The sequence below is a fragment of the Dipteris shenzhenensis genome, chromosome 2, assembly GCF_047967505.1.
Source record: "Dipteris shenzhenensis isolate YYH24624 ecotype China chromosome 2, Dip_SZ_1.0, whole genome shotgun sequence".
Classification (NCBI taxonomy): domain Eukaryota; kingdom Viridiplantae; phylum Streptophyta; class Polypodiopsida; order Gleicheniales; family Dipteridaceae; genus Dipteris; species Dipteris shenzhenensis.
The window spans coordinates 58,417,860-58,442,362 of record NC_141597.1 but is presented as its reverse complement, the minus strand read 5'-3'; the positions used below and the strand labels follow the sequence as shown (position 1 = coordinate 58,442,362).

Sequence of the window (24,503 nt, the reverse complement as noted above, 5' to 3'; positions counted from 1 at the left end):
ATAAATACCCCTCCCTTGTTATCGAGGTCACAATAAAAATAAACACTTGGACACAAAACCTATCCAGCTTGATGAAAACATATGAGTCGCTTAGGTTATGGTAACTAGATAATTATAGGTGAAAATGATTCATAAAATATAATGAAATAATTAATAATTAAGGGTTAATAAAATGTAGTAAAAAAGAGAGAGACCGAAAAAAGTCACATTAGAGAGGTTAATAAAAAGGAATAGACAGTAATAAAAACAAACAAAGGGTTAAGCAGGCCTAGAAGTAGGTAGAAATAAAGGTAGAAGGAGAGAAAAAATGGATAAAAGGATAAATAATTAGGAAAGGGGAACATAGGAAAGAGATACTAAAATGATTATTAAAGAAAGGTAAGAAGAGATTAATAAGGAGGGGGAGGAGGGAGGAGGGGGGGGAATGGTGGAATAATAACCAAAAGTACGTTAAAACATGGGGGGGGGGAAGTATATGAGTTTTAGAACTTTAAAAAAAGGTTAAAAAGAACTAATAAAAAAGGAGGGGGGGAAATTATAAAAGGGAATGCAGGAGGGTAAGAAAATAGAGAAGTAAATTAGAAAAAGAAATGATAGAGTTGTGTATATAAAATAATAGAGAAGGGAGGTTTTAAGAGTAGTAAAGAAGTGAAAGAAGGAAAAAATAATGAGATAGGGAGGAATTTAGAAGAGGTGGTAACAAGCTAGAATTATAATTAATAGAATAAGGTGAAAAGGGAGGGTGGTGGAAATAGAGTTAGAGGGGGATAGAGGACAAAGTGGCAGTGAAGGATAGAAGGTTCAATTAATAACTGTGAGTCAATGGGTCATGTAATGGTAGTTGGAGGCCAAGAGTGACAAATAGGTGGAGCCCAAGGGTGGCACAATATAACTTAGGCACAATGGGGACATCAGCAGTAGTAGAACCAAAGGGTGCTCATAAGCACGACAGTTTGCCATCAAAGAATTCCACACAGGTCACTGCACAGTTTTGATGACGGGAGGATGGGAGAAGTAAATGTGTGCAAAGCAGATTGGGTGGCAGAATCTGGAGGTTAATCAATGGGACACTCGGGATAGAAAGGGATGACCAGGAGGAGTATGGAGATCAGGGGGTGATTAAATAGAGATGGAGGAAGTACAGTCATAGAAATCGAGATGGCTGAATGAGGAAGATGAGATGAATAGTCACGGGAGACGAAAAGTCAGGGGGTGGGGCAGGGGTAGAGAGAGAAGATTAGAGAGGGAGGAGATTAGTTGGCGAGAGAGTTAGGCTAGTTTGGGAGTAGGGAGAGAAATAAAGGGAGTATAACAAGAGTTAGGGTAGTGAAGTAAGGGAGAAAAAGAAAGGGTGGGTTTAGAGAAAATAAATAATGAGAGGGTGTTATCTTAAGCAAAATAAATTGAGAGGGGGGGGTTTTGTAAAGAGAGAGAGGGGTTTGGAAAGTGAGAGAGGATAAGTAGGGAAAATAAAAGGGATAAGTAGGGGGGTGGAAAGTGAGAGAGGATAAGTGGGGGGGATTTAGATTAGAGAGAGATGACTAGAGAGAGCGGGACGTTAAAATAGAGAGAGAAGGTTTAGAGAAAATAAATAATGAGAGGTGGTTATCTTATGGAAAATAAATTGAGAGAGCGGTGGGAAAAAGAGAGAGGGGGTTGGAAAGTGAGAGAGGATAAGGGGGGGGGGGTTAGAGAAGAGAGAGGGGGATGTTTAGGTAAAGGGAGAGATGATAGGCAGTCAAGAGGGAGGTATTAGGAAAATTATAGAAATTAGAGAAAAAATAGAAAGAATATAAAAAATAGGAAAAATAGAGAAAATGTAGAGAAAATTAGAGAAATTAGGGTACATTTAGGGAGAATTAGAGAAAATAGGGAGAGATTAGAGAGAGAAAGGAAGAGAGAGGAGGGTGAGAGAGAGAGAGAGAGAGAGAGAGAGAGAGAGAGAGAGAGAGAGAGAGAGGGGGGGAGGGGGGAGAAAAGAGGAGAGAGGGCTAAAGAAGAGAGGGGGAGTATGGTAAGGGTTAAAATTGGAGAGAAAAGTCAAGGATAAGATGTTAAAGGAAATAAAATATGTGTGTGTGTGTGTGTGTGAATTCTCATAGTAGCCTATCCATTATTCATCTGTATGCATTATCCTTTTTCCTTATTTTTACATTCCAACACCATGGTATTTGATATGTGCAAGAATCTACCCAACAAATCTTGGATAACAAAATTAGTCTTCCTCCTTACTAATCTAGTGTTGAAATGAATGGGTTCTTTAAACCCTGACTTTGAGCACTTAAAAAGACATATGTACAATCATGCGCCCTTCCAATGCTATAAACATCACAATCATCCACCACTTTGGATGGTCCCACTAGGTTTCTTAAATTATACACAACCTCTTGCAATAGTAAATGGTGTAATGCATGTCATCTTGGATCTTTAATAATGGAAATTGAAACTCTCTTCTTAATTGCTCTCTTCATAGCATAAAATATGTCACTCTCTTCCAAACAACATATCCATAAAGTTCTTACAAAGAGATGAAGATGAAATTAAAAAAACACAAGAGTTACTTTCTAAGAAATGAAACGTACATTTTAAAAGTAGAAAAGAACAAAAGTAGATAGTTTTTAAAAAATACACACCTCTTCCTTGATCCACCTCCAGCTCCCATTAATTGCGTAGCCTATTTATGGTTGTAATTGAGACATGTGCTTTTAACTATGTATGATTTAGAATTAATTGCTTTAAACTCGTGCTTAAGCAACATCATTTATATCACAAATGAGCCTTATTATTTCCCAATCTCATAATGACTTTTCCTTGTCTGTTGTATGTTTTTGGACCTCAACTTAATATTCCTTAGGTTGCCTATGAAGAGAACACATTATTTCTACTAGTTGTAATTGCTTTTCATGCAAATTTTACACAATACCTTAAAGCCTTTCATACGCTTCTTGCATCATATGTAGTTGAATCTTTGCAAATGGGGCTTGGGATTCATTGTGACCAATGCAATTGCAATAACAAAGTAATCCCTGAGGGATCTTTGAATGTGGGAGGTGTACTTCTATGAGGATTCATATCTAATTCAATATTTATTTATCTACATTCTTTTAAAATGTGACTTGACACATTTTCAAAAATGTGAGGTGCACTTTTACGAGTACTTGTAGCCAATTCAATGCTTATTTATCTATATTCTTATTGCCATTTCATTAACAAAATGTAGCACACTCAGATGCACTTTCCATGTGCATTGAACATTTTTATTTTTTGTGGTGACATATTCAAAAGGAGCCATGACAAGATGTGAGAAATATGATTTATGACGTTAATAAATTGAAGCAACAAGGATTAGAGATTATAAAATTTCAATAGGTGAGAAAAAAACGGGTTTGGGCTAGAAAATGATTTTGAAGCATATTTATGTGCTAAGGAAAGGTTTGGGATTTTTTCAAGTCCGAATTGAAAATTTTGAAACTCATTCAAATTTTGAATGAGGTGTCATATGTGACATCTTTTAGGGAAAGGGACCCTCGCATGGAGTAAAGAGAGGCACCTTTTGGGGCTAGGGGGTTTTCCCAAGTGGAAGGGGGATTTTACATTTTAAGGGCAAGTGGGGTTAAGCCAAGTGGGGTGCTTTTTTAAACTCATTTTTAAGGGAGTGATGGGACCTCTCTAGGATTTCTTAGTAACAATCCATTCTGTATGAGGCCCTTTTTGAGTATGAACTACCCTCATGATTAAGCATAAAGACAATTTTAGAAGTGAGAATGAAACGTTATTAAGAGACCAACCATAACAACAATGGAAAAGGTACGCCTCCCTATACTAGAACTACATGTCATTTCCTTAATAGTATCAATGATAATCAAAGCAAACTTTTTATCTATGTAAAGCATTTGTTGATGTCCTAGACAATGTTAGTGAGCTGAGGTTGAATCACACTAACCCTTTGCTCCATCTCAACACAATCCCAATAGTTTTGAGTATGGATGCTACACTAATTATATATTTCATAAAACTAACCAATACACCTCTTATTCTATTATTTCATATTCAAAGGCATGGCAAAAATATTTTCTCTATCAAGTCTCATCTCTAGGTTTAAGCATTAAACGTCTTTACTCAATTGACCTTTTATTGCTCAGCCATGTTCTAAATCCAAGACAGTTGATGTCATCTCAAATCAATTAGTATATATGTTGATTTATAATCTAAAGAGTAGGTAATGCTCAAGTAATGTAGCATTCCATTCATTTGGAAGCTATATAATTATGCATTCATATCCTTGCACATAGTATCTGGTCTTTTTCTGTCTTGTCCATGAAATTTGTTTTTTTGAGAATCCCCACCAAAATTTTATAAGTGCTTAATCTCCAATCTTGGGGTTTTGTCATTTGGTGTACAATAAAGAATTGGTGGACATTGGCCTTGGCCTATTTTGTGAAGTGATGAGTGGCCATAATTCTCCAAGTAAGGTATTGGAAACAAAGGATTACCCCGAGTTTACGATGCTTGAGTGAAACTAACAATTTTAATTTCTAGCTTTCTATCCTTTGGCACATCACATTTCCCCACATGTTTATTGGAGTTCTTGAATATGATTGATTGCCAGCAACAACCAATAGTTAAAATCTTTTGAGCGTGGTTTTCTTAGTAAAACAACTACCATGGGTTAATTATGGAAATCTTTCAATGGGAAATGAATTCCTTCAAGCATTACACAATCTCTATAAAAGGCCTTCCATTCCTTTTGATAGAGTACTCTAGATAATGATGTCTCAATGATGTATATCAAAGGGAATTAAGATGAAGTTCCCGTTTGTACTCATATCCCAATGTTTTAGAGTTTCATAGTGAATAGATAATTTGCTTCACCTCGGCTATTGTCATTTTGTGCTCATAACCCAATGTTTTGGGGTTCCATCATGAATGGATAATTTGCTTCACCTCGGGTGTTCACTATGTGGAAACTCTATATATCACGTGTGTCCAAGGGCTATTAAAAAATGCCCTACCTACGGATTTTTACACCCTATACACACACCTTCTATAGATTTTGAGATGATTAAAGTACCCTTTCTCTATGGATAGAAACCCTTACATATGTATAATCTATGTAAACCCCCAAGAAAATAAAACGTACATGCTACCTTACATTTTGTTTAGTGAGCTTCTTGGGTCCCTTCACACCAAACAAGGATTGTATTTGATCAAAAGCACGTGTGTTGATGGTATTTTTCTCACACCCTTGGTTGATTAGTGAATCCTATGCTAAATGCATAGATGAGTGCTCAATGCTAGACGAGAAGATACCCTCTCTTGCACTCCTACAGTTGCTTGATAAACATTTGCACTCCTATGGTTGCTTGATAAACATTGCGTAATCGTTGCTCGGAATGCAAAGCTAGACATCAAGAGAACTAGCATAAGGATTTGTACTGCGTGGGTGGAATCGTATGGAGATAAGTGGTCAATAATGTGCAAAAGTGATACAAGTTTTGGAAAAACAAAATGAAACTCAAGATGAACACCCACCACATTGGTATTAATAGAACTCAATTGAAATACAAAAAGTGATAGTAGCTACAAACTCAGAACACATACTTCACTCTCACTCGCCTTGGCTTGAGGCACCATACTCACCGAGAGATAGCAAGACTCAACTCTTTTTAGCTTGGATTGATCATAGCAAGACAAAAATACAGTATCCAACAGGCCCAAGGCAATCGAGTCACAAGCTCAAGCCTAGAACTGGTATACGGGAGTGAGTGGTTCCATCTCAAAATCAATTGAATCACAAGTTCAAGCTCATGTGCCTAGAACTGGAATACGAGCGAGAGAAGTAGAAGTAGAATTTTATTATCGTCCTCGGGGGGCCAAAAATGACCCATGGGACCTAATCCTCAGTACAAAAATCTCCTCCGCTGTGGAGGGGTCAAGAATTTTCAAGTTCTTGATGGTATAAAAAAAGACAAGTAACAAAAGATCCCAACACTGCCGGAGATGCAGTGGAGAGAGCTGACGAGATCTGAGTGGTGTCTGCCAGTATCGACTGATAGTCGTCTCCGATGTGTGCATATTGGGGGCAGTGGAGGGCTATATGTGCCTCTGTCTCTACTGTCTCTGCGAATCATAGAATCTACAAACTCTGACATGTCGTGGCAGATTTAGCCAAGCTCCTATCTCTATTGCCAAGGTATGTGACTGTGTGCGGAATCTGGCAATATTCCTGCGATAGAGAAGAGGTGTGGGAGTACTAATGTATGGCTGAGCAGGGGCATCTGGTGTCATGAAAGATGACCAGCATAAAGGATTTATTTGATCTTGATAGTATTCTAGCTTGGTCCTCTTTTTTGCATTCAACCATTGGGTTTGTAGAGTGAATAGTAGGGACAACTGGAATTCTTGCATCTTGACCTTTTCAGGGGGCATAGTCAGGTATGATTCCACTTTCCATCTGCTGAACCATTTCCTTATATCTGTCCCCCATCCTGTGCAGATGATCTTACTTTTATGATTCTTCGGAAGTTTCATACTAGCAGTCCATGCTCTATGTGACAATCTTTCTTTGTACTTCTACTAGGTACTGCATCACTCTGATCAGTGCATGGAATTCAATTGGCCGCCTGCCCATTTCCAATAAGAGGATTGAATAAGGGGTAGTTGTCTTGACTCCTAGATGTCTTCGTAGGAAAGCTTTCTGCATTTTTTCAATCTCATTCCATGTGGAGAGAGAGATGCTGCCCCCCCATACTTCTACTCCATATAACATTGTTTAGACCACATATGCATCAAACAACATATTCCGAATCTTCCAGTTCCGGGTGTCAGTGTGCCTACAGTCGTTTTCAAATTGATAGTACTTCCCCCAACCTGTATCTAGCCTTCTTTGTGCAAATTGCCACCATCTATGATCGGCTAGTATGTCAATTCTCAAATATTTAAAGGTATCGACATATTCAATGGGTTGCCCCTCAAAGCTGATAACCGGGGGATGTTTAGGTTAGGTGGTGCATACTACCATCATTTTGGTTTTGGCAGTGTTAACTTGTAGCCACTTTCCATGCAAAAGACCTGTAGTACATGTAATAGTTGATGCATGAGCGAAAAGAACCACGTCATCTGCATATAAGAGCAATAGTATTGTCCATAGCCCAAGCTTGGGCCCTTATATCCCTTCTTCTACTGCAAATTCATTAATCACAGAGAGAGAGAGAGAGAGAGAGAGAGAGAGAGAGACTCTACCTCTTGAAAAGGCATTATGAACCTATGTTAAAAGCATGCTTTTATGGATCCCCAATGGGCAGTGTCTACATCCCCCACTTTAGGGGGCTCTCTTTAGTAGGGGCTTTGCCTTAGTTCCAAACCTACTATTTTGAGTGCGTGTGTGTGTGTGTGAGAGAGAGAGAGAGAGAGAGAGAGAGAGAGAGAGGGGTGAACACCACCTTGGAGATAGTTGATCATTGAGAGTGACTTCATGAAAGATGATGACAAGCTCCATGTAAAGACTAAAGCAAGATTTTTCAACACACGCAACAAGTAAAGAGACGTCACACAATGCTGATGGACAATAATCTCACCGTGGAGGACAAATACCATTCTGTAGAGTGAGACAACCAGAGAGCACCAGGGGGTGTACCGTGCCACAAGTATACATATTATCGAAAGCCGTTATTGTTTGGCCATTCCACAGGGGAACGAAGACTCTTCAACTAGACACGTCCTCTGGATTTTGACGTTTTTAAGGACCCCGTGTTGGGTTCCCATTACCATTGCAACACAGTGTTAGACTCACGCTACCGGCATTGCTCTGGGGTACGGATGAGCTGCTATGTTCGATCACTCTCTCATGTCAGCTCAACTAGTAGAAAGGAGATGGTGCAGGAAGTGTTGAGGGATGTTCTTGATGGCTGAATTCAGCGACAGAGAATTGGGAGCAGTACTGCTGGGCATCGTGAGCCGAGGCCAAGCACTCATTGCGGAGCTCCTTAGGCTTGCTGATCATGTGCCTGCTGCCTTTGATGAAACCGCTGAGTCACGATACGCTCCTCTTCTCTTTGATTTCAAGTAAATATACTTATTTTCTTCCAGGTTATGCTTTTGCACGGTGATTTAGGCGTAGCACAAAACATGCTCTGTTCGAACGAACAAAAGCACATGCCCAAAAACGGAGACGAGAATAGTACACTGCATGTACTACGCTGTAAGAACCGACAGAACTGTTATACGCTTTTGGCCCCCCTGTTACTCTCACATTTTTAATATTTGGGGCTACAAAATGTGAAGACTTGGGAAATCTTAGTTCTAACTTCACATTTTAGACTGTGGTCACATGTGCCAAATGAGAACTTACTCCCTTGCTTTGAGAGAAATCAGAAACGCTTCTTTAGAATCATTTGCAATTTTATCAGAGGCTTTTTGATAAGATATTGCTGGATCTTTATACGTCAGGTCTGACATCAACAGAGATTTCAATCCGACCTTCTGCCTCCTTGCATTCCTCCATCTAGAACCGCTTGAGAAACTCACAAGAATAAGTCTCTTGGGAGATGAAGATGCTGTTCTTTCGTTGTCTGACTTCTATTTCGAGGAAGTAGTGAAGTCCCAGATCAGTCTTCTCGAACTCCTTCATCAAGAGCTTCTTGACTAGCCAGATCTTCTCCTTGTGATTACCTGTAAGAATCAGATCGTCAACATACAAGATTACGATCAACCTCCTGTCCCCCTCTGAAAAGAGATACAGTTTTACATTTGATGGACTTCGAAGCAATCCGCTTTGTTGAGGAAGTAATCAATGAGTTGGTACCATCCAGTTTCAGCCTTCACATAGCTTTCTTTAGTCTGCACACCTATATACCTGTACCTGGAACATGAAATCCCTCGGGCTGATCTAAACTTCTTTCTCTAGGTTACTGTTTAGAAACCAGACTTGACTTCTGTCTGAAAAAATGGACCATCCGAAAATGGGCAGCCAATGCTATGACTGTTCGTATGGTTGCCATGTGCTTTGGGGCAAGTCTCATTGAAGTCGAGACTGTTTGCCTAAGCATAATCTTTGACTTGGTTTTGTACTTGTCCACTCTGCCATCGGATTTGAAGTTTGCTTTATACACCCACTTACTGCTGATTAACTTCCTTTTGAGAGGTCTATCAATCAAGTGCCGAGTGTGGTTCTTCAGAATGGCATTCATCTCAGCCTCTATGGCAACCTGCCATTCTAGTATATCTTTTGCTTCTTCAAAAGACCTTGGCTCCACAATCTGAGCCACGAATGCAAAGTTCACGATAGGATTCTTTGATGTTCACTGAGATCTTCACCTCCCAACTTGACTCTGGAATGTGTGCCCTCGTACTACCTTAGAAGCTTCCTCTCCATTGTGCTGGGATCTTCTTTGGTGATTCTGGTGCCTCTGCCTCAGACTCTGACTACTCCTACTTGATAACCAATCTGGGTATCGATCCGGGTACCATTGGAGCTTCATGTGTTGCCACCTCTGGCTAAGGCTTTGTCTCCTCAAAGACAACATCCTGGCTTATGAGGATTTACTTCTTGTCTGAGTCCACTCTTCAATAGGCTTTTCACTCCTTGCTATACCCAACAAATACACACTTGCGGCTCCTGGAATCTAGCTTCTTCCTTTCATCTCTATGCGCATGAACAAATGCATTAGAACCGAAAACTTTCAAATGTGAAATGATAGGTTTTTTTACCATAGTAGGCGGGTCATATCTACAACTGCCTTGGCCTTCATCCTTTTTTAGGATGTGTATGGCTCACGAATTGCCTCACCCTAGTAGCCCTTGGTAAGGTTCTTCCCCCTCATCATATATATATATATATATATAGAGAGAGAGAGAGAGAGAGAGAGAGAGAGAGAGAGAGAGAGAGAGAGATCACACGGTTCTTCCTCTTGCAACCCCGTTATGCTGGGATATGCAGTCTAAAGTGAGCTGTCGACGAAAGAGAGAGAGAGAGAGAGAGAGAGAGAGAGAGAGAGAGAGATCACACGGTTCTTCCTCTTGCAACCCTGTTATGCTGGGATATGCAGCCTATAGTGAGCTGTCTCTTCGTCGAAAGCTTCTGAAGTAAACTCTGCCCCTCTGTTGGTGCGGAATATCTTTACATCTTTCCCGACATTGGCTCTTCATTCATTGAACTTGTCAAAACCTTGTGAGTTTTTAGCTAGATAGAATTCGGCTACAATCATCAATGAAGGTCAGCAAATAATGTGACGTTGCGAATGACCGAGTTGACATTGGTCCATAGATATAGGAGTGAACCAACTCTATTAGAGCTTTGGCCCTAGATATGGTCTTCTTTGGGAATGAATCTGCTGGAAAATGTAGAGGTAGGTTGCTTACTTAGGGCCAACACTATTCTGCAACGGAAGATGATCCCTGTGATCACGAAACACTTGATGTGGAACACAACTCAATCCGTGTGTTTATAGAGAGAACACTTTAGATATGGAGAGAATACACATAGATAGTCAGCCAAATAAAATCTCATAAATTGAGTAATGCCCAAGGACAAAATAGGGACAGAAATTGTGATGAAAACCTTCCGCAAACAAGCGCTTAGGTAAGCCACCAAGAACAGGCTCTATTTGCTGATCCTTCTGTCTTAGACCCTCCTAGATCACTGTGTGTCTCTGATGGATTTCAGTAGCTACTCTAGGTTTAGCACTCCTTCAAAATTCTGCTCTGAAGGTGTACAGCAGACAAAGCCTTCTTGCTGCACCCTTATATTCTCCTACAGTGTGTAGGTATGCACCTAGGTACGCTGTAGATATTATGGACTTCTGCCCTGCAAGAACACTCTATGCTGATGTAGATCCTCTAGGCTTGCTGCTGCATTTTGCCTGGTCTGCAGGCTGGAGTATGCTGGAGATATGCTCAGGACTGCTTATGATGAATTATCAAATGACTACAGAGGAGGCATTAATATAGCCCTTGATCTAGCCGACCCAGTCCGGACAAACTGGCTGATCCAGACCTGACAGACTGGCCGACCAGTTTGTCAGCCAACCAGGTCTGTTCTGCAGACTTGGTCTGCTCTGTGCTGTTGCAGACAATTACTGCCTCTGCCTATAAATAGGCCTGTTGCAGGCCCTTTTCTGGGCCTGGACCTCTGCCGCTCCTGTGCAGCCGGCGGCAGTTCTGACCTGCTGCTATCAGTCTGCTTCTGCACCGGCCTGTTGCTGTCCGTTTTGCATTGGCTACTGCTGCGCACGGCTCCAACTCTTGTGTACCTGCTGTACCAACCTCAATACCTTCATCCTTTTGACCTGTCAATAGATCTAGGTGCTGCCAATGTGGCAGCCATGTTGCTGCCCCGATGGCCTCACCCTTACTCCCTATAGTCCTATCAACCCATATATATGCTAAGGTGTCAACCCCCTGAGGTCTTGTCATTTTGGGGCCCACAAGTGGGGCATTGACCCAATTTCTCCAACACCCCCCTCAATGACATATTGTGGGCCCAACACCATCTCTATCAAAGAACTGTTTCATCAGCTCCTTTGCAGAAGCAGTCAGGAACATGTCAAGGATATTTTCTTGATCTGGTCTTGAATCCTACATCTCTAGTATCCCAAGGAACTTTCCTGCATCTCGAACAACTGGGTCCAGCCTGGAACATTGGTACACTCTTTGGTTCAAGTCACAAACACTTTGGTTGCTTTAGTAACCCAGGGCACCAACAACAGTATCGAGTGGTTCCCCTTAGAGGATAGGGACTGACCAAACCTTGCAAGGTACCAATGATCCAGTGTTTGCTTTAACTTGACCTGGGGGAGTTCTCTTTACTTCCAGAACTGTTTCCATTGGAGCTTTCACACTAGGCATTGCGCCACTTTGAGGTTGCAAGTCCCGCACCCACTCTGTAACTGTGTCCCTAACCTGTTCTTGCCAATCGATTGGCTTCTTGATCTTCTTGTTTGGTCGGCCAAATGGCAACGTGAGACCCAACAAAATCTTCATTGTCATTGTCACTGCACTGGTGGTAGCGCCAGTGTCAACGGGTTGGGAGCTATTGGATCATCGATGTCAATGATTTGCACATTGTGAATATGAGGTGTCGCAAGCACAGCCACGGGAATATGGGCATGCAACCATGATTCCCCGCACAGTGAGATCCTAGTGGCTGGTCTATGTAGATCCCCACTGGTGAGAATCCCTCCAGCCAACTCTGGAGTGTGTCTATCACCTGTTGATATTTCGGATCCTTCGTCTCCACCGTAAAGGTTTTGACAAGATCATCGTCTGGTCCTTTCAACATCATGCAACTAGGCCTGTCTGGAGAAGCCTCCTGATCACCTCCGTCGACTAGCAGTTGCTAATCTTAAGGATAATCTTCCAGCAGGCGTTGAAAGCCTCTGCAATGAGAGACCCCCCTCTGTTTGTACATAAGGTTTTCACCCTCCACTCTCCAATGGGTTCTCAGCACCTGTACATATACTGACCCAAAGGAATTTATTGGAATCTCGGGAATTTTTTAATGAAAACACATATCTTGGATGTTCAATGGGGTGATGCTTGGCACTGGAGCAAGCTAGGTACCTACCAGAAGTGTCATCTCAATCCTCGCTTTTGTGTTAAGTATGTGCATATGCTCCCCTCGGTGACTTCAAGCTCCATCTATGAGTGAGCCATTTCATCTTTGCCAGTGGTATTGAATGTCACAAGGGCGTGATGTGAGAGGGACCTTGGGAAACTAAGGGGTAGGGCCTTGGGATGTGGGTGTGCTAGTTTTCCCCCTAGGGATTGGTGCCTTGGGGGTGAATTTTTCAAAGAGGGGGCAAAATACCCTTAGGACACAAGTTTGTCATTGGTTAGAGGGGGGAAGGGGCAAATTAAGGCCCTTGGGGGCAAGCTAACACGTGGGCTACCACATGGCATGCCCATGCTTTTGGTTTTGGAAAGAAAGGCCTTGGAAGGCCTCAAGGAAGAATAACGACGGGATGGTCACGTAGAAGGATGACAGGATATCGCGGGAAGAGCAGAAGACACACCAGATGGATGGCTATTGTCGTACGGCTGTATGGAACACTTTCTGCTGCTGTCATACAGTTGGATGGGGTGGACAATCGTTGCTGGTACGGAGAGGTATGGCCCGTTGTACGGAGCATTAAATACTGCTGAAAGGGCTGTGTATGGATTGTGGCGCATCCACCTATGCCTATGGGTACGGTACGGATTGGCACACATGGAGTCAAACTTCCATACAGCAGTACGGACTGTACGGACAGCCCGTACACTGTAATTAATGCATGCTTAATATGGGTGTATGAAATGTGATTTGCAAGACTGTGTGCAGGTTTTAGGCTGTTGTACGGCCACAGTAAGCTGTTGTACGGGCATGGTCATTGCTGTACGGACAGTTACCAGCGTGGCAGCGTGAAGAAGTTGTCCTTCCGTTGGTTTGCTTTAGCTCATGTATGAGCTGAATACTTTTGAGTCTAGGCTGAAGAAGAAATCACACATGCTTTGTTGTGTTTGCCATTTGCATGGACTGTTTTGGAGAAGCCCAGTTGGCAGATGATTCTCAGTGAATGCTTGCAATTTTGAGATCTGTTCATTAATGCTTTCACCCAATGCTTCGATAATCCAGTGAGCCAGTGGACACATTGCCTGGGTTTGCAGCCATTGCCAGTCCCAAATAGACCGTGGGAGAGCATTGCCATGGATTTCATATTTGATCTTCCTAGGACACCTACGGGGAATGATGGTCTCTGGACTATTATATGCCGGTTCAGTAAGCAGGCACACTTCATTCCAGTAAGGAAGAAAGTCGCAGCGGATCACATGGCAAGGTTGTTCATGCAGAACATTTTCAAATATCATGGGATGCCTCTGTCTATTGTGAGTGATAGAGATCCGCGTGTGACGAGTCTCTTTTGGAGAGGGCTCTTTGAAAATATGGGCACCACGTTGAGATTTTCATCTTCTTTTCATCCTCAGTCTGATGGGCAGTCGGAAGAGGCTAATTCCACTGCTCTTGATTTGCTGAAATATTGTGTGTCTGAGCATAAGACACAATGGGAGCAATATCTGCCCTTAATAGAATTTGCTTACAACAATATTGTGCATACTTCCACTGGGAAACATCCTTTTGAAATAGTGGAAGGGGGCAGGAAAGTTCCGCCTATCCTGCATACTAAGGATAAGATTTTTTGAGGCTGATAGGTATGGTGAAAGCATGGATGTGGCGTATAAGAAGGTGAAGTAGGCTCTCCAGAAGACTTAGGCAAAGCAAAAGAATGCACCGTCGTGAATTGATATTTAATGAAGGTGATTGGGTTCTTTTGTGCTTTGAAAAGGCAAGGCTGAAAAAGAAAAGGGGAAAAGACCGGTTGTTTCCCAAGCTTAGCATGAGATATTATGGGCAATCCGTATACCAGTTGCGGAGAGTGTTCCCAGACTTTAATATTGAGGACACTGATGCCTGAAGAGGGAAGGAATGTCATGCTCAAGTTGAGGTAACATGACCTCGGAAGGGTCAGTGGACATTTTCCTTTAGAGGATCAATGTTTGTATTATATTTATTGGGCTTCATGTAAATGGTCAAAGGGATTAATGTCAAGGTCCTTGATGAGGGTGACAGGGCACGGACTAGATGGGTCTAAGGCTATGGGTCTTAAATGCATTTAAATGTGTAAATGTGCCTAGGGGCAAGTGAATTAATTGATATCCGAAGAGAGGGGTATAATGATGCATTTAAGAGGTATCCTAGAATGAGGACATGTGGCAAATTAGATCCCTCTAGGGAATTGTGGGCTGTGTGGACTAAGCATGCGGGAACTTTAACGTAAATCTGTCGTGGGCTTGCTCTAGAGAAAGGCTGGGTGGAACAAGAAGCATGCCATCACCTATGAATCCAAATATCACGTTCAGTTTTCGGAAAAGAGAGTGTAGGTGTTTGATAGCTGCTTATGCTTGGGCGCTGATGATGACGTAAGTGTTGCTTTGCTTGCTAAGTATGTCTTCCTTTTGTTTTTCAAAAAAGTTTTTGTTACCTCTTTTTCTTCTGTTTCGTTTTCTATTTTATTTTCTGTGTAGATTTTTGGACTTTAGAACAACAAAAAATCTAAATTTGTATGATTGGACATATTCTAGTCTTACAAAGGTATATATAGTCTTTTGTTGATGAGAACATAAAACTGCAAAAGGGCACCCTGTTTTCCAATGAGGAGTCAACTATTTATCTCTGTGCTTTGTGTTAGCAGATTGGTACTCTCCCTGATAGCAATGTTCCTTGGGCATCTCGTGATGCAGGTATTTCAAATCTCCAGACCTTTATGAAGAGCGTGTGGAAACAAGCTCTGAATTACTCTCCTTAGATGAAGAATTTCGGGAGAATTTTTCACATGTGCTGCACCGTTTCTACATGCTTTTTCATGGATTTGTGAAATACTATGAGGATTTATTACGCTACTTGGAAGATCTACAGGTAACCTGTCTCTCTTGATTAACTGTACATTCTTCCTTAGATTGTATCTTTAGCTAGCATATTCTCAATAAGTCATTCTTTATATTTTAATTCCTTTCCATTTCATGTGCAGTCGGTAGATTCCCAAATATGTTTGAAATATTTGTGAAATCAACATTTGTTTGTATGCAAACAATTACACTGGTTATTGTTTTACTTATGCGGTTCTCGTAATTCTTTCTTCACAATGTCAGGATGGAGCATATATTCAGAGCTCTGTTGAAAGTGTTCTGGAAGATGAAGATGGTTGTCAGCTGCTTGTCGAAGCCATCACCCTCCATGGAATCTTACTTTTTCTTTTGGAGCATAGGCTTAAGGGAGATTTGCGAGAAAAAATCATTGTTGCGTACAGTAGGTGCAAAGGCACATTGGATTTACCGAAGTTTGATACAGTCTGCACTCTTTGTCGTTCTTTGCCTCCACAGTCACAATCAGCACTGACTTCAGTCACTTCTTTTGCTTCTTTCTTTCAATCTTCATTACTGCCTGTTCCAGAAACAATGCTCTCAGTATACAAACCAGAAGACCTTTTTGCACGTCTTCCTTTACCAAGGCCTGTTGTTGCCACAGTTATTGGAAGGCTACGTGCAGATGATCTATACCACCAAATCCGTCACTATCCAAATCTAGAACATCGATGGGTAGCATTAAATGCTCAAGCTGGTTGTTTATGTGTGCTGCTGTATCATTTTCCAGATCTCCTTCAAACTGACAGTAAGATGATGCATGAAGTAGTGGAAAAGTTCTTCAAAGATAATTGGGTGATCCCCATTTATATGGGATTTACAGTGGATCTATCAGTTGTATGGGATAGATTTAAGGCGGCTAAGTTCTCTATTGCATCACTATTGGCTGTAGCAGCAGCTAGAGATATAGTTCACAAGCATACTTCAAAAGTAAGTCGGCTGTGTCAAACTAAAGTACCCTTGGGAAAACCCTATTTCAAGAACTACAACAAGCAACAAACAATTGAAAGAGAACATGACAGGAGGCTTTCCGCTATTTACTCATCTGAATTCCATATGCTTCCAAGTCCCTGGCTTTTGGGTCCTGTTTTACTCATATCTTTTTGAATGTTTGCAGGTCATAGACATGATTTCTGAGCTGAGTAGCTTCCTTTCAGAAGGAGTACTAACACAGGACTATGTTTTAAAGAATACTCAACTTCTTGTTTCTTGCTTGAGGAACTGCAATGTCACTCTTCGGTGGCTTCTTTTGCATCGCTCTGTAAGTCATTGATAATTGTAACCAAAAAATTGTGCAGTTTGTGGGTTAGTATTTGCCAGATATTTATTTTGTTAGCAGACAAGTACAAATTTTTCTCTCTGTAGAAAAAGTACGCCATGTGTGTCTGAAAACAACAAAAAAGTATGCCATGTGTGAATATACGAATATGTGCATGTGTGAGGGTGTTATGTGAATCTGTGCATGCTTATTGTTTTGTGTATGTATGCACTCACATGCATGCACTGGCACGTATACAGGCGCCATCGCATGCATATATGCACACGTACTTGCATATGGTTCATAATATATACATGCATGTGTGTGTATGCACTGTGCATGCATGCACATTTATGTATCTAAGGTCATGCATACATAAACGTGCATGCATGCACCTTTATGTATCTATGGTCATGTATGTTATTTGTATATATCATGTAATTGGTGAACTTCTGTAGATGTTCCTCCCCTTGTCTCTCTCTCTGTCCATGAAGGTATCACAAAGGCACTTGCGTGTGTACACACACACATAGGCAGGATTGATCAACAAATTTTTGGATAGTGCTCACCATAAAATTCACTCACGATTTTTGGACCATTGTTCGTGGATGTATAAGCCTTATTATACATCTTTCTGTGCTGTGCTGTCAAGTAATTTGTGCTGTATTTTTGCAGACAGCTAACCGAAAGCTGCGGGAGTTGTTGCTTTCAACTGGGGAGACCCAGGGTGTTAACGAGGACACACTTTTCTCCCTCTTCTTGGATACCTCTAGAGTAAGTAGGAAAATTTTAACCTGTGATATGCTGTATGTTTAAGCAATGTCTGAGACATATTGTTAGTCTTCTAGATAATTCTTACTCCAGGAAATTGTAGAAAACATATGTTTTGAGAGGCATGGTGTAGGAAATTGACCGATCGTTCCCATGGGATAGCAGCGAAAAACTCGGGACTCGAATCTCGAAAGCTTCTCCCCGGTCCCACACTCGACCGGTACCACAACAATACAATTGAACGACGATGCACACATGGAATAAATTCCGGACTCCAAAATAAGAACTTTACACCAAATCACAATGTGGATTACACACAGCTATTAAGGAGCTTTAATACTTCTGACCCTGCAGGAATAAACAGCAGCACTCTAGTTGCAACTAGGAAGGGATGGTGCAGATTTTGTGCATCTCTGAACGGGACTTCAGTAGGATCCTATGTGCTCTCTCAACCTTGTAGCTCCTTGGCTGCTCCAGCTCATCTTGCAAGGGCTCTCGTTGTGTAACTTCTCCACATGCCGCAGCGCCCATCCTCTTGCTGCTATTGTGCACATTCTCCATGCTGCTGCAACCTGACTCTGGACTTCCACTTGCGGCTGTGTTTCGTCTGTCGAGCAACATCTAGTCATGCCTTCTCTATTGAGTTGAACTCCTCCCCCATCCTGGTCCTGTAGTTCAATAGTGGTGTTAATCTTTGACCGACGCCTCAAATCACTCCTAGTAATCACATAGATTATCCCCTGATTTCTAGCCTGTGACTCAATCTTGAGTCAATTCTCTAATTCTCTTCGAGATACTAGCAGGGTTTCCATGTCATGTGGGCCCAATTGGGACTCTTGCCTTTTGAAACCAAGTCCGGGTACCTATCCGGAACCAAGTCTTGGATGCCTATTTGGGATCTAGTCTGGGTTTCCTATCTAGATCCTAGGTTGTATTGCCTATTTGGATCAGGTTTTTTGCGATTGCTATGCAACTTTCGTTCTCACAATAGATCTCCAAAGCTTCATGACTTTGGAAGACCTTCACGTCTTCCAGCATCCAGCTGAGCCATAAAGACTCGCATGACACCATACACACCGATTTGTGCTCTGCCTTTGTTGGAGACAGATCAATTACGGACTGCTTCTTGCTAAGCCATGAGATGGCGCTAGCACCTAGCATGAGGCAGCATTCGGAAGTGGATCGTGGTGTGTCCACATCTCTGGCTTGGAAGTCGATTCCATTTCAGTAGGTGATTCTATATCCGATGGTACCCTTCAAATGAAAAGGAAAGTAACACCAATAGCAGCCTGGGCTTGGTCGAAATCCTCTTTATTGAGGATGAAGGCTTATGCTTTGGATGCCTTCACCCTCAATAGTGGAAAGGTTGTGCACGAAAGAAGGATCGTCGGTTGATTGAGATGGTGGTCTCAAAATGTGACGTGGAAATAGAGGGAGTCCTAGAGCCAACCAATTGCAAATTTAGCTAGCGGGATCTTCTCAGAGGTCAGGACCTCTGTTGTTGCATGGGTCTGTTGCTAAGTTAGTGGATAATGCACCTGATAACATTCTGTCTAAGCCTGCAACAATGGGCTATGGAGCTTTTACCCATACGGAGTTAATTAAAATGAAAGGGCAAGTGGCCAATCATGATGTTATTGTGTTGTTTGGCTTGGCGTCAACACACAATGTAATTAACTCTAAGCTTGTGAAGAGGTTGGAACTAAAAACTAGTCCATCTGACTATGCATATCCAGTCAAGATGACATATGAAAGTTCTATTGAAGTGTGGGACCAAAGAGTTATTCAGTTACAACTTCAAATTTAGGACTATGCAGAGAAGCTAGATTTTGAAATGACCAGGCTTCCCACATAGATATGGCCTTGGGAAAGGCATGGCATTCCAAGAAGAATGCAACTATTGATTGGAAAACTAATATGATGAATAATGTGCAATCATTTTGTGAGGCGAAAAGGACTTGTCTCAAGGACTGTTAGTTTTCGTGATGGAAGTTTGAAAAACCCCGGAAGAATTTTTATTTCTTTATACAACATCGGTAGAGTCGATTGAGGTCCGTCGACTAGCACTGACGCTACCCAAGATGGAGAAGTGTAAGTTGGCTGATCAGATTGTAAAGTTGTTCTTTGATTGTTTTAGGGATGAGTTGCCTTATGGGTTACCTCCAGAGCGGAATGTTCAACAAAAGAAAATTGAACTTATCTTAGGGGCGGAATATATAAATAGGCCTCCCTATAGATTAAGTTTTACTGAAGAAGATGAGGTGTGAAGAACAACTAAAAGAATACCATAAATTGGGGCAGATTCAGCCCAGTTTCTCCCCTTTATGTTCGCCAATAATAGTGAAGAAAAAGAAAGATGATACCTTTTGTCTTTGTATAGATTGAACAATATTGCTATTAAGCAAAGGTATCCGATGGTTCATATTGATGATTTGATAGATGCATTACATGGAACCATAATTTTCAGCAAGAGAGATCTTAAGAGTGGCTACCATCAAATCCGGATTAGAGCAAGGATGTGCATAAAACCGCTTTTAGAAGCAGGTTTGGACATTTCGTGTTTTTGGTAATGCCATTTGAGCTTACCAATGCTTTGGCTACGCTTGTCATGCTTATGAATGACTTACTATGCCCATATATCGGGAAGTTTGTAGTACATTTTATTGACGATATTCTTGTTTATAGAAAAAGTATTGCTAAACATCGTGAATACTTAAGAAAAGTGCTCGATACTTTGAGGAAAGCCAATCTTTATGTGAATAGAAAGAAAATTGTGCTATGCATGGTGAAGCTTGACTATCTGGGATTCATTATTTCTCTTGATGGGGTGGAAATGGATTCGAAGAAAGTCACTGTGATATTATTATGGCTTGCTCCTCAGAATCTGACTACGTTACGATCATTCTTAGTATTTGTCCCGCTATCGAAGACATATCAAAGGATATTTTGAGATAATATGGCCTTTGATTGAGCTGACCTCAGAGAAGTACCTTTTGTGTGCGGATGGAATCAATAAGAGAGTTTTAACGCCATAAAGAAGGCCATGGCCTTTGGTTCGATGTTAAAAGTTATTGATCCCGAGAAACTGTTTTTCCTAGAAACCGATGCAAGTGGCGTTGCGGTAGGGATGGTTCTTCTTCAAGAGGGAAGGCTAGTAGCCTTTGAAAGCAAGAAGCTTTCTCCCTCTCAATGAAATTGGCGAATTCATGAATTAGAGTTGTATGCTGTTATTCATGCTTTGAAAGCATGGAGGCATTATTTGTATGGTGTAGAGTTTTAGGTGGATGTCAAGCACGATACTCTGAAATATTTTTATAAACAACCTGACTTGAGTGGCTAGCGAGGTGGGCAGAGCTCATACTTCATTTTAATATGAAGGTTTGGTACCGAAAAGGGAAGGAGAACAAGATTCTAGCCCATGGGTGGAACATCTAGGTGTTGAGAAGACATATGATCTCGTGAAGTGAGATTTCTTTTGGACAAAGATGGAAAATCGTATTTAAAATATGTGACATGACGTTTCTCGTGTTAAGTAAGGCAGAATGGGTGAAGCCACTTGGCCTTTTATAGTCCTTGGAGATACCATCAAGTAGATGGGAGAGCAGTTCCATGGACTTTATAGTTGGTTTGCCTACGACACAAGGTGGATATGATTTTATCCTTGTTGATTGACCGTCTTACCAAGATATGGTGTTGGTTGTATGGCATGGTTTACCTCTATCTGACGCAACCTTGCAAGGGTCAATCGGCATTTTTTCTTTAGAGAACCGAGAATTGTAAATAATCTACATTGCGCTTTATGTAAATGGTCAAAGGAATAAATGTCAAGGTTGCTTGGTGAGGGTAAATGGCACAGACTGGATGAGTCTAAGGCCAAGGGTATTAAATGCATCAAATGGTGAAATGTGCCAAGGGGCAAGTGAGCCCACATCTCCCTAGGTGAGCCTAGATGCCACACATGTCATCTCAATCTAGGTCTTATCTTTCCTCTCTTGGGATATGTGTCTAGCATGCATGAACAAAAAAATGTTTGTATTGTATGTGGAATGTGACATAGAGGTTAGCTGGGAGGCTATGACTTGCTTGAGCCCATGGTTTTTCTTGGGTTTTCATAGTATTCAGTTTTCAAAATTGGATTGGCTGTGACAGTCTTCATGTCGCAACTCCAATCCCATTCCATGCTAAGTTCCCTAACCTAGGATCACCATCTTGAATAGGCATCACACCACAACCTACACTCGGAGGCTTCACCTCATAGAGTTTTAGTGTACCACATGCATTCAAAAGGAGAGGTATTTTAATTCAACTTTAAGAAAAAATTCAACAAGATTACAATAACAGGAGGGGTCTTTCAATTCAACTTCAGAAAAAAACCGGTCTTTCTTTCATATGTTATTTATTTTGACTGTCAAGTAAGATAGTACCTTTAAGGCTTTTTTCTAGTAGAGTGTCCATGATATGTGGAAGGTATTTGTTCTAGTGTCAACTTCCATTGCATAGAAACAACAAATCAATGTGACATGACTCATGCTGTTTTCTTGTAGCTTGAATTTGAGCTGAAACATGTGTATGGGGATCTTCTAGATGGAAAAGAGATACGATGGCAAGAATGCAAAAAGAGAGCTGCTGATCGCATGCAAGAACTTTCAGATTTCTTCTCAGGCTCTCAGGTATGAATCCTTTGATGGATGTCACCCTTTTTCAAAATCACACTTGAGGTTCTTGAATATATTGTTTGCTTGGCAGAATAATATTGTAGTTGAAGCTTGGGTGAACATATTATGGACAAAGTCACAAGAAATGTTTTGTCTGTTTTTGTGGTTTCGTCATTTCGACACGTTTCGTTTCGTCTTTTTCAGATGAAACGGATAGGTTTCGAATTGATACTTATTATATACAAGGATAGGGGCAAATAAGATATGTTATATTCAAGCTTAGATTAAACAAAGAGAAATACAAATCAAGATATCTAAAATGGAAATTCAAAATACCAACATATTCTTCAAATTTATTTAAATTCAAGCTTTCAATCTCCTTTCTCAAGTTCAGATATGTTTCAAAATGAGACTAAATACAAATAAGGATAGGGGCAAATAAGATATGCTATATTCAAGTTTAGAGTGAACAAAGAGAAATACAAGTCAAGGCACCTAAAAAGGAAATTCAAAGCAAAAACACATTCTTCAAATTTATTTAAATTCAAGCTTTCATTCTCCTTTCTCAAGTTTCAACTTTAGACCATCTAATATTTTTGGAGCATGTGGATTCTAAAAAGAATGGGGGACAACAATGTATTTTGATTTGAGTGAAACAGAGGTTTCGTTGAGAGCATCCTGTTTCGAAACGTTTTGTTTATTTTGTCGTTTCGAGGTTTTGATAGAACGAAACGCTGAGACAAATGTGACAAGTCCTTTTTTTTGCATGATGGAGTTGATGGTTTCTATATTCTTGTGGTGTATTAATATCTCGAGCCCTCTAGAAGATGTTAATCTCTCTCATGGACGCCTCTGGCCCGATTTTCACGATGCGACCAACAATGTAGGCTGCCTGAGTAGGGGATATGTCGCACTTGCTAGGCTTGAGCAATGCTTTCTCATTTCAGGATCCCCAGACGAGTCTCTTCTCTTTTACTCCTTAGTCCGTCCAACGGGGGATATATGGCATCCCTTGTTGGGGGGCAGACCTATCAGAGATAGATTGGGGCTTGGATGTAGAGGCTTCAGGTTCTCCTGCTGTCATAGATTATCCACAGTAAGCCTTATGTTCCTTATCAAATAGCTATGTGGCTGAGTTTGGAGCATCTCCACTGTAGTTTTTCCAGCTAGATAGCCCAGACTAGCAGGCTTCAGGGAGATGGTGGATCTGAGGACCAAAGCGAGAGACTTGGCAGACTCGCCAGCAGTTGGAGGCAAAGATTAGACTAGGGGACCTTCCTGTTATGTCCATGATTGGACTAACAAGGGCCTAGGCTTAACTAAAGACAAGGGTAGGAATAACCTAGGATTGTGACCTGAGTTTAGCATGGATGAGGTTAGATCTTGTAGAAAGGCGTGGCATGGCTGAGCCAAACTTGGCAAACTGTGGCCCCCAAGTAAACTAAAGTCACGTTAGGGCATGCATTCCAAAGTTAAGGCTTACTGCTAAAGATAGCCGGGCCTATAAATATAGGCCAGGGGCTCATTATCAATGGTCCCGAGGAGTGCACTCCTTAGGACGTAGACCTGCTGGCCTGGGAGCAGTAGCTAGAGGAAAGGGTATGTGGTATGAGACACATGTTTGGACTTCGAGGTTGGTAGGCTCTCTGCAATGGTCTAGACCTCTGATTTGGGGGTGGCTCGACATACTAAGCCTACGGCTAGGAGGTGATCTGCTAGCTCCTACCCTTATGGGTGGGGTGCCATCATTTTCACGTAATTACTGGGGTCTCTCAAACCGACTGCTTGTGTTGCAATTTTTGAGTTGTCAAGATATATGCTTTGTAAAGTTTGATTTAAATTCTATGTTTGGCTTTGATTGGCTTGGATTTAGAAGGCTGCTGGCCTGTGTCACGTTGACCTATCTCCTGTAGTGCCTTGTGGACATAATTTTTGCCATCATGGATGTGCTATCAGCTCTTAACTGTATTGTATTGATGAATAAAGTAACGGCTCTCTTTTTTCTTTGTGCATTGCCCTTTATTATTTTTAGTCCTGTAGGCTCCCTTTCCGTGTTTTCACTTCCTGCTCTCACATAGTAGATTAGTGGGTTTTCCATTGGATTTTCATGCTATGTACTGTTCCTTTTTCATGTGCTCAATGTAAATCACTTTAAAGTCCCCTGCAACGTATGCATAATGTTCCTTTCACAGTTGATTGACATATAGGCATTCAAACTTTGATTAAAGACCTCTGCTGGCGTTAAATAATAGACTGAGACATTACCCCATCAGAATTGGAGTGTCTGCAGAAAGAGCATGTAGATTACTCATCATTGAGTACAGGGATTCATTTTCATAAGCTCAGATTTGGGTGACGTACATCTA

General features: G+C 41.3%; 1 protein-coding gene across 5 annotated transcripts in view; it reads left to right on the top strand.

The window, feature by feature from the left end:
* Positions 1-7,402: 7,402 nt before the first annotated feature.
* Positions 7,403-24,503, top strand: part of LOC147905051 (uncharacterized) — a 154,076-nt gene continuing 136,975 nt past the window's right edge. For 3 of the 5 annotated variants that reach the window (XM_087389688.1, XM_087389697.1, XM_087389712.1), the window contains exons 1-6: positions 7,403-8,064; positions 15,274-15,448; positions 15,682-16,383; positions 16,571-16,714; positions 17,387-17,485; positions 22,027-22,152. In XM_087389688.1, coding sequence (XP_087245814.1) covers positions 7,895-8,064; positions 15,274-15,448; positions 15,682-16,383; positions 16,571-16,714; positions 17,387-17,485; positions 22,027-22,152 — 1,416 coding nt within the window. In that variant the 5' untranslated portion in view covers positions 7,403-7,894. The remainder of the gene's footprint in view (positions 8,065-15,273; positions 15,449-15,681; positions 16,384-16,570; positions 16,715-17,386; positions 17,486-22,026; positions 22,153-24,503) is intronic. The other 2 variants (XM_087389679.1, XM_087389706.1) reach the window with 2 other exon arrangements.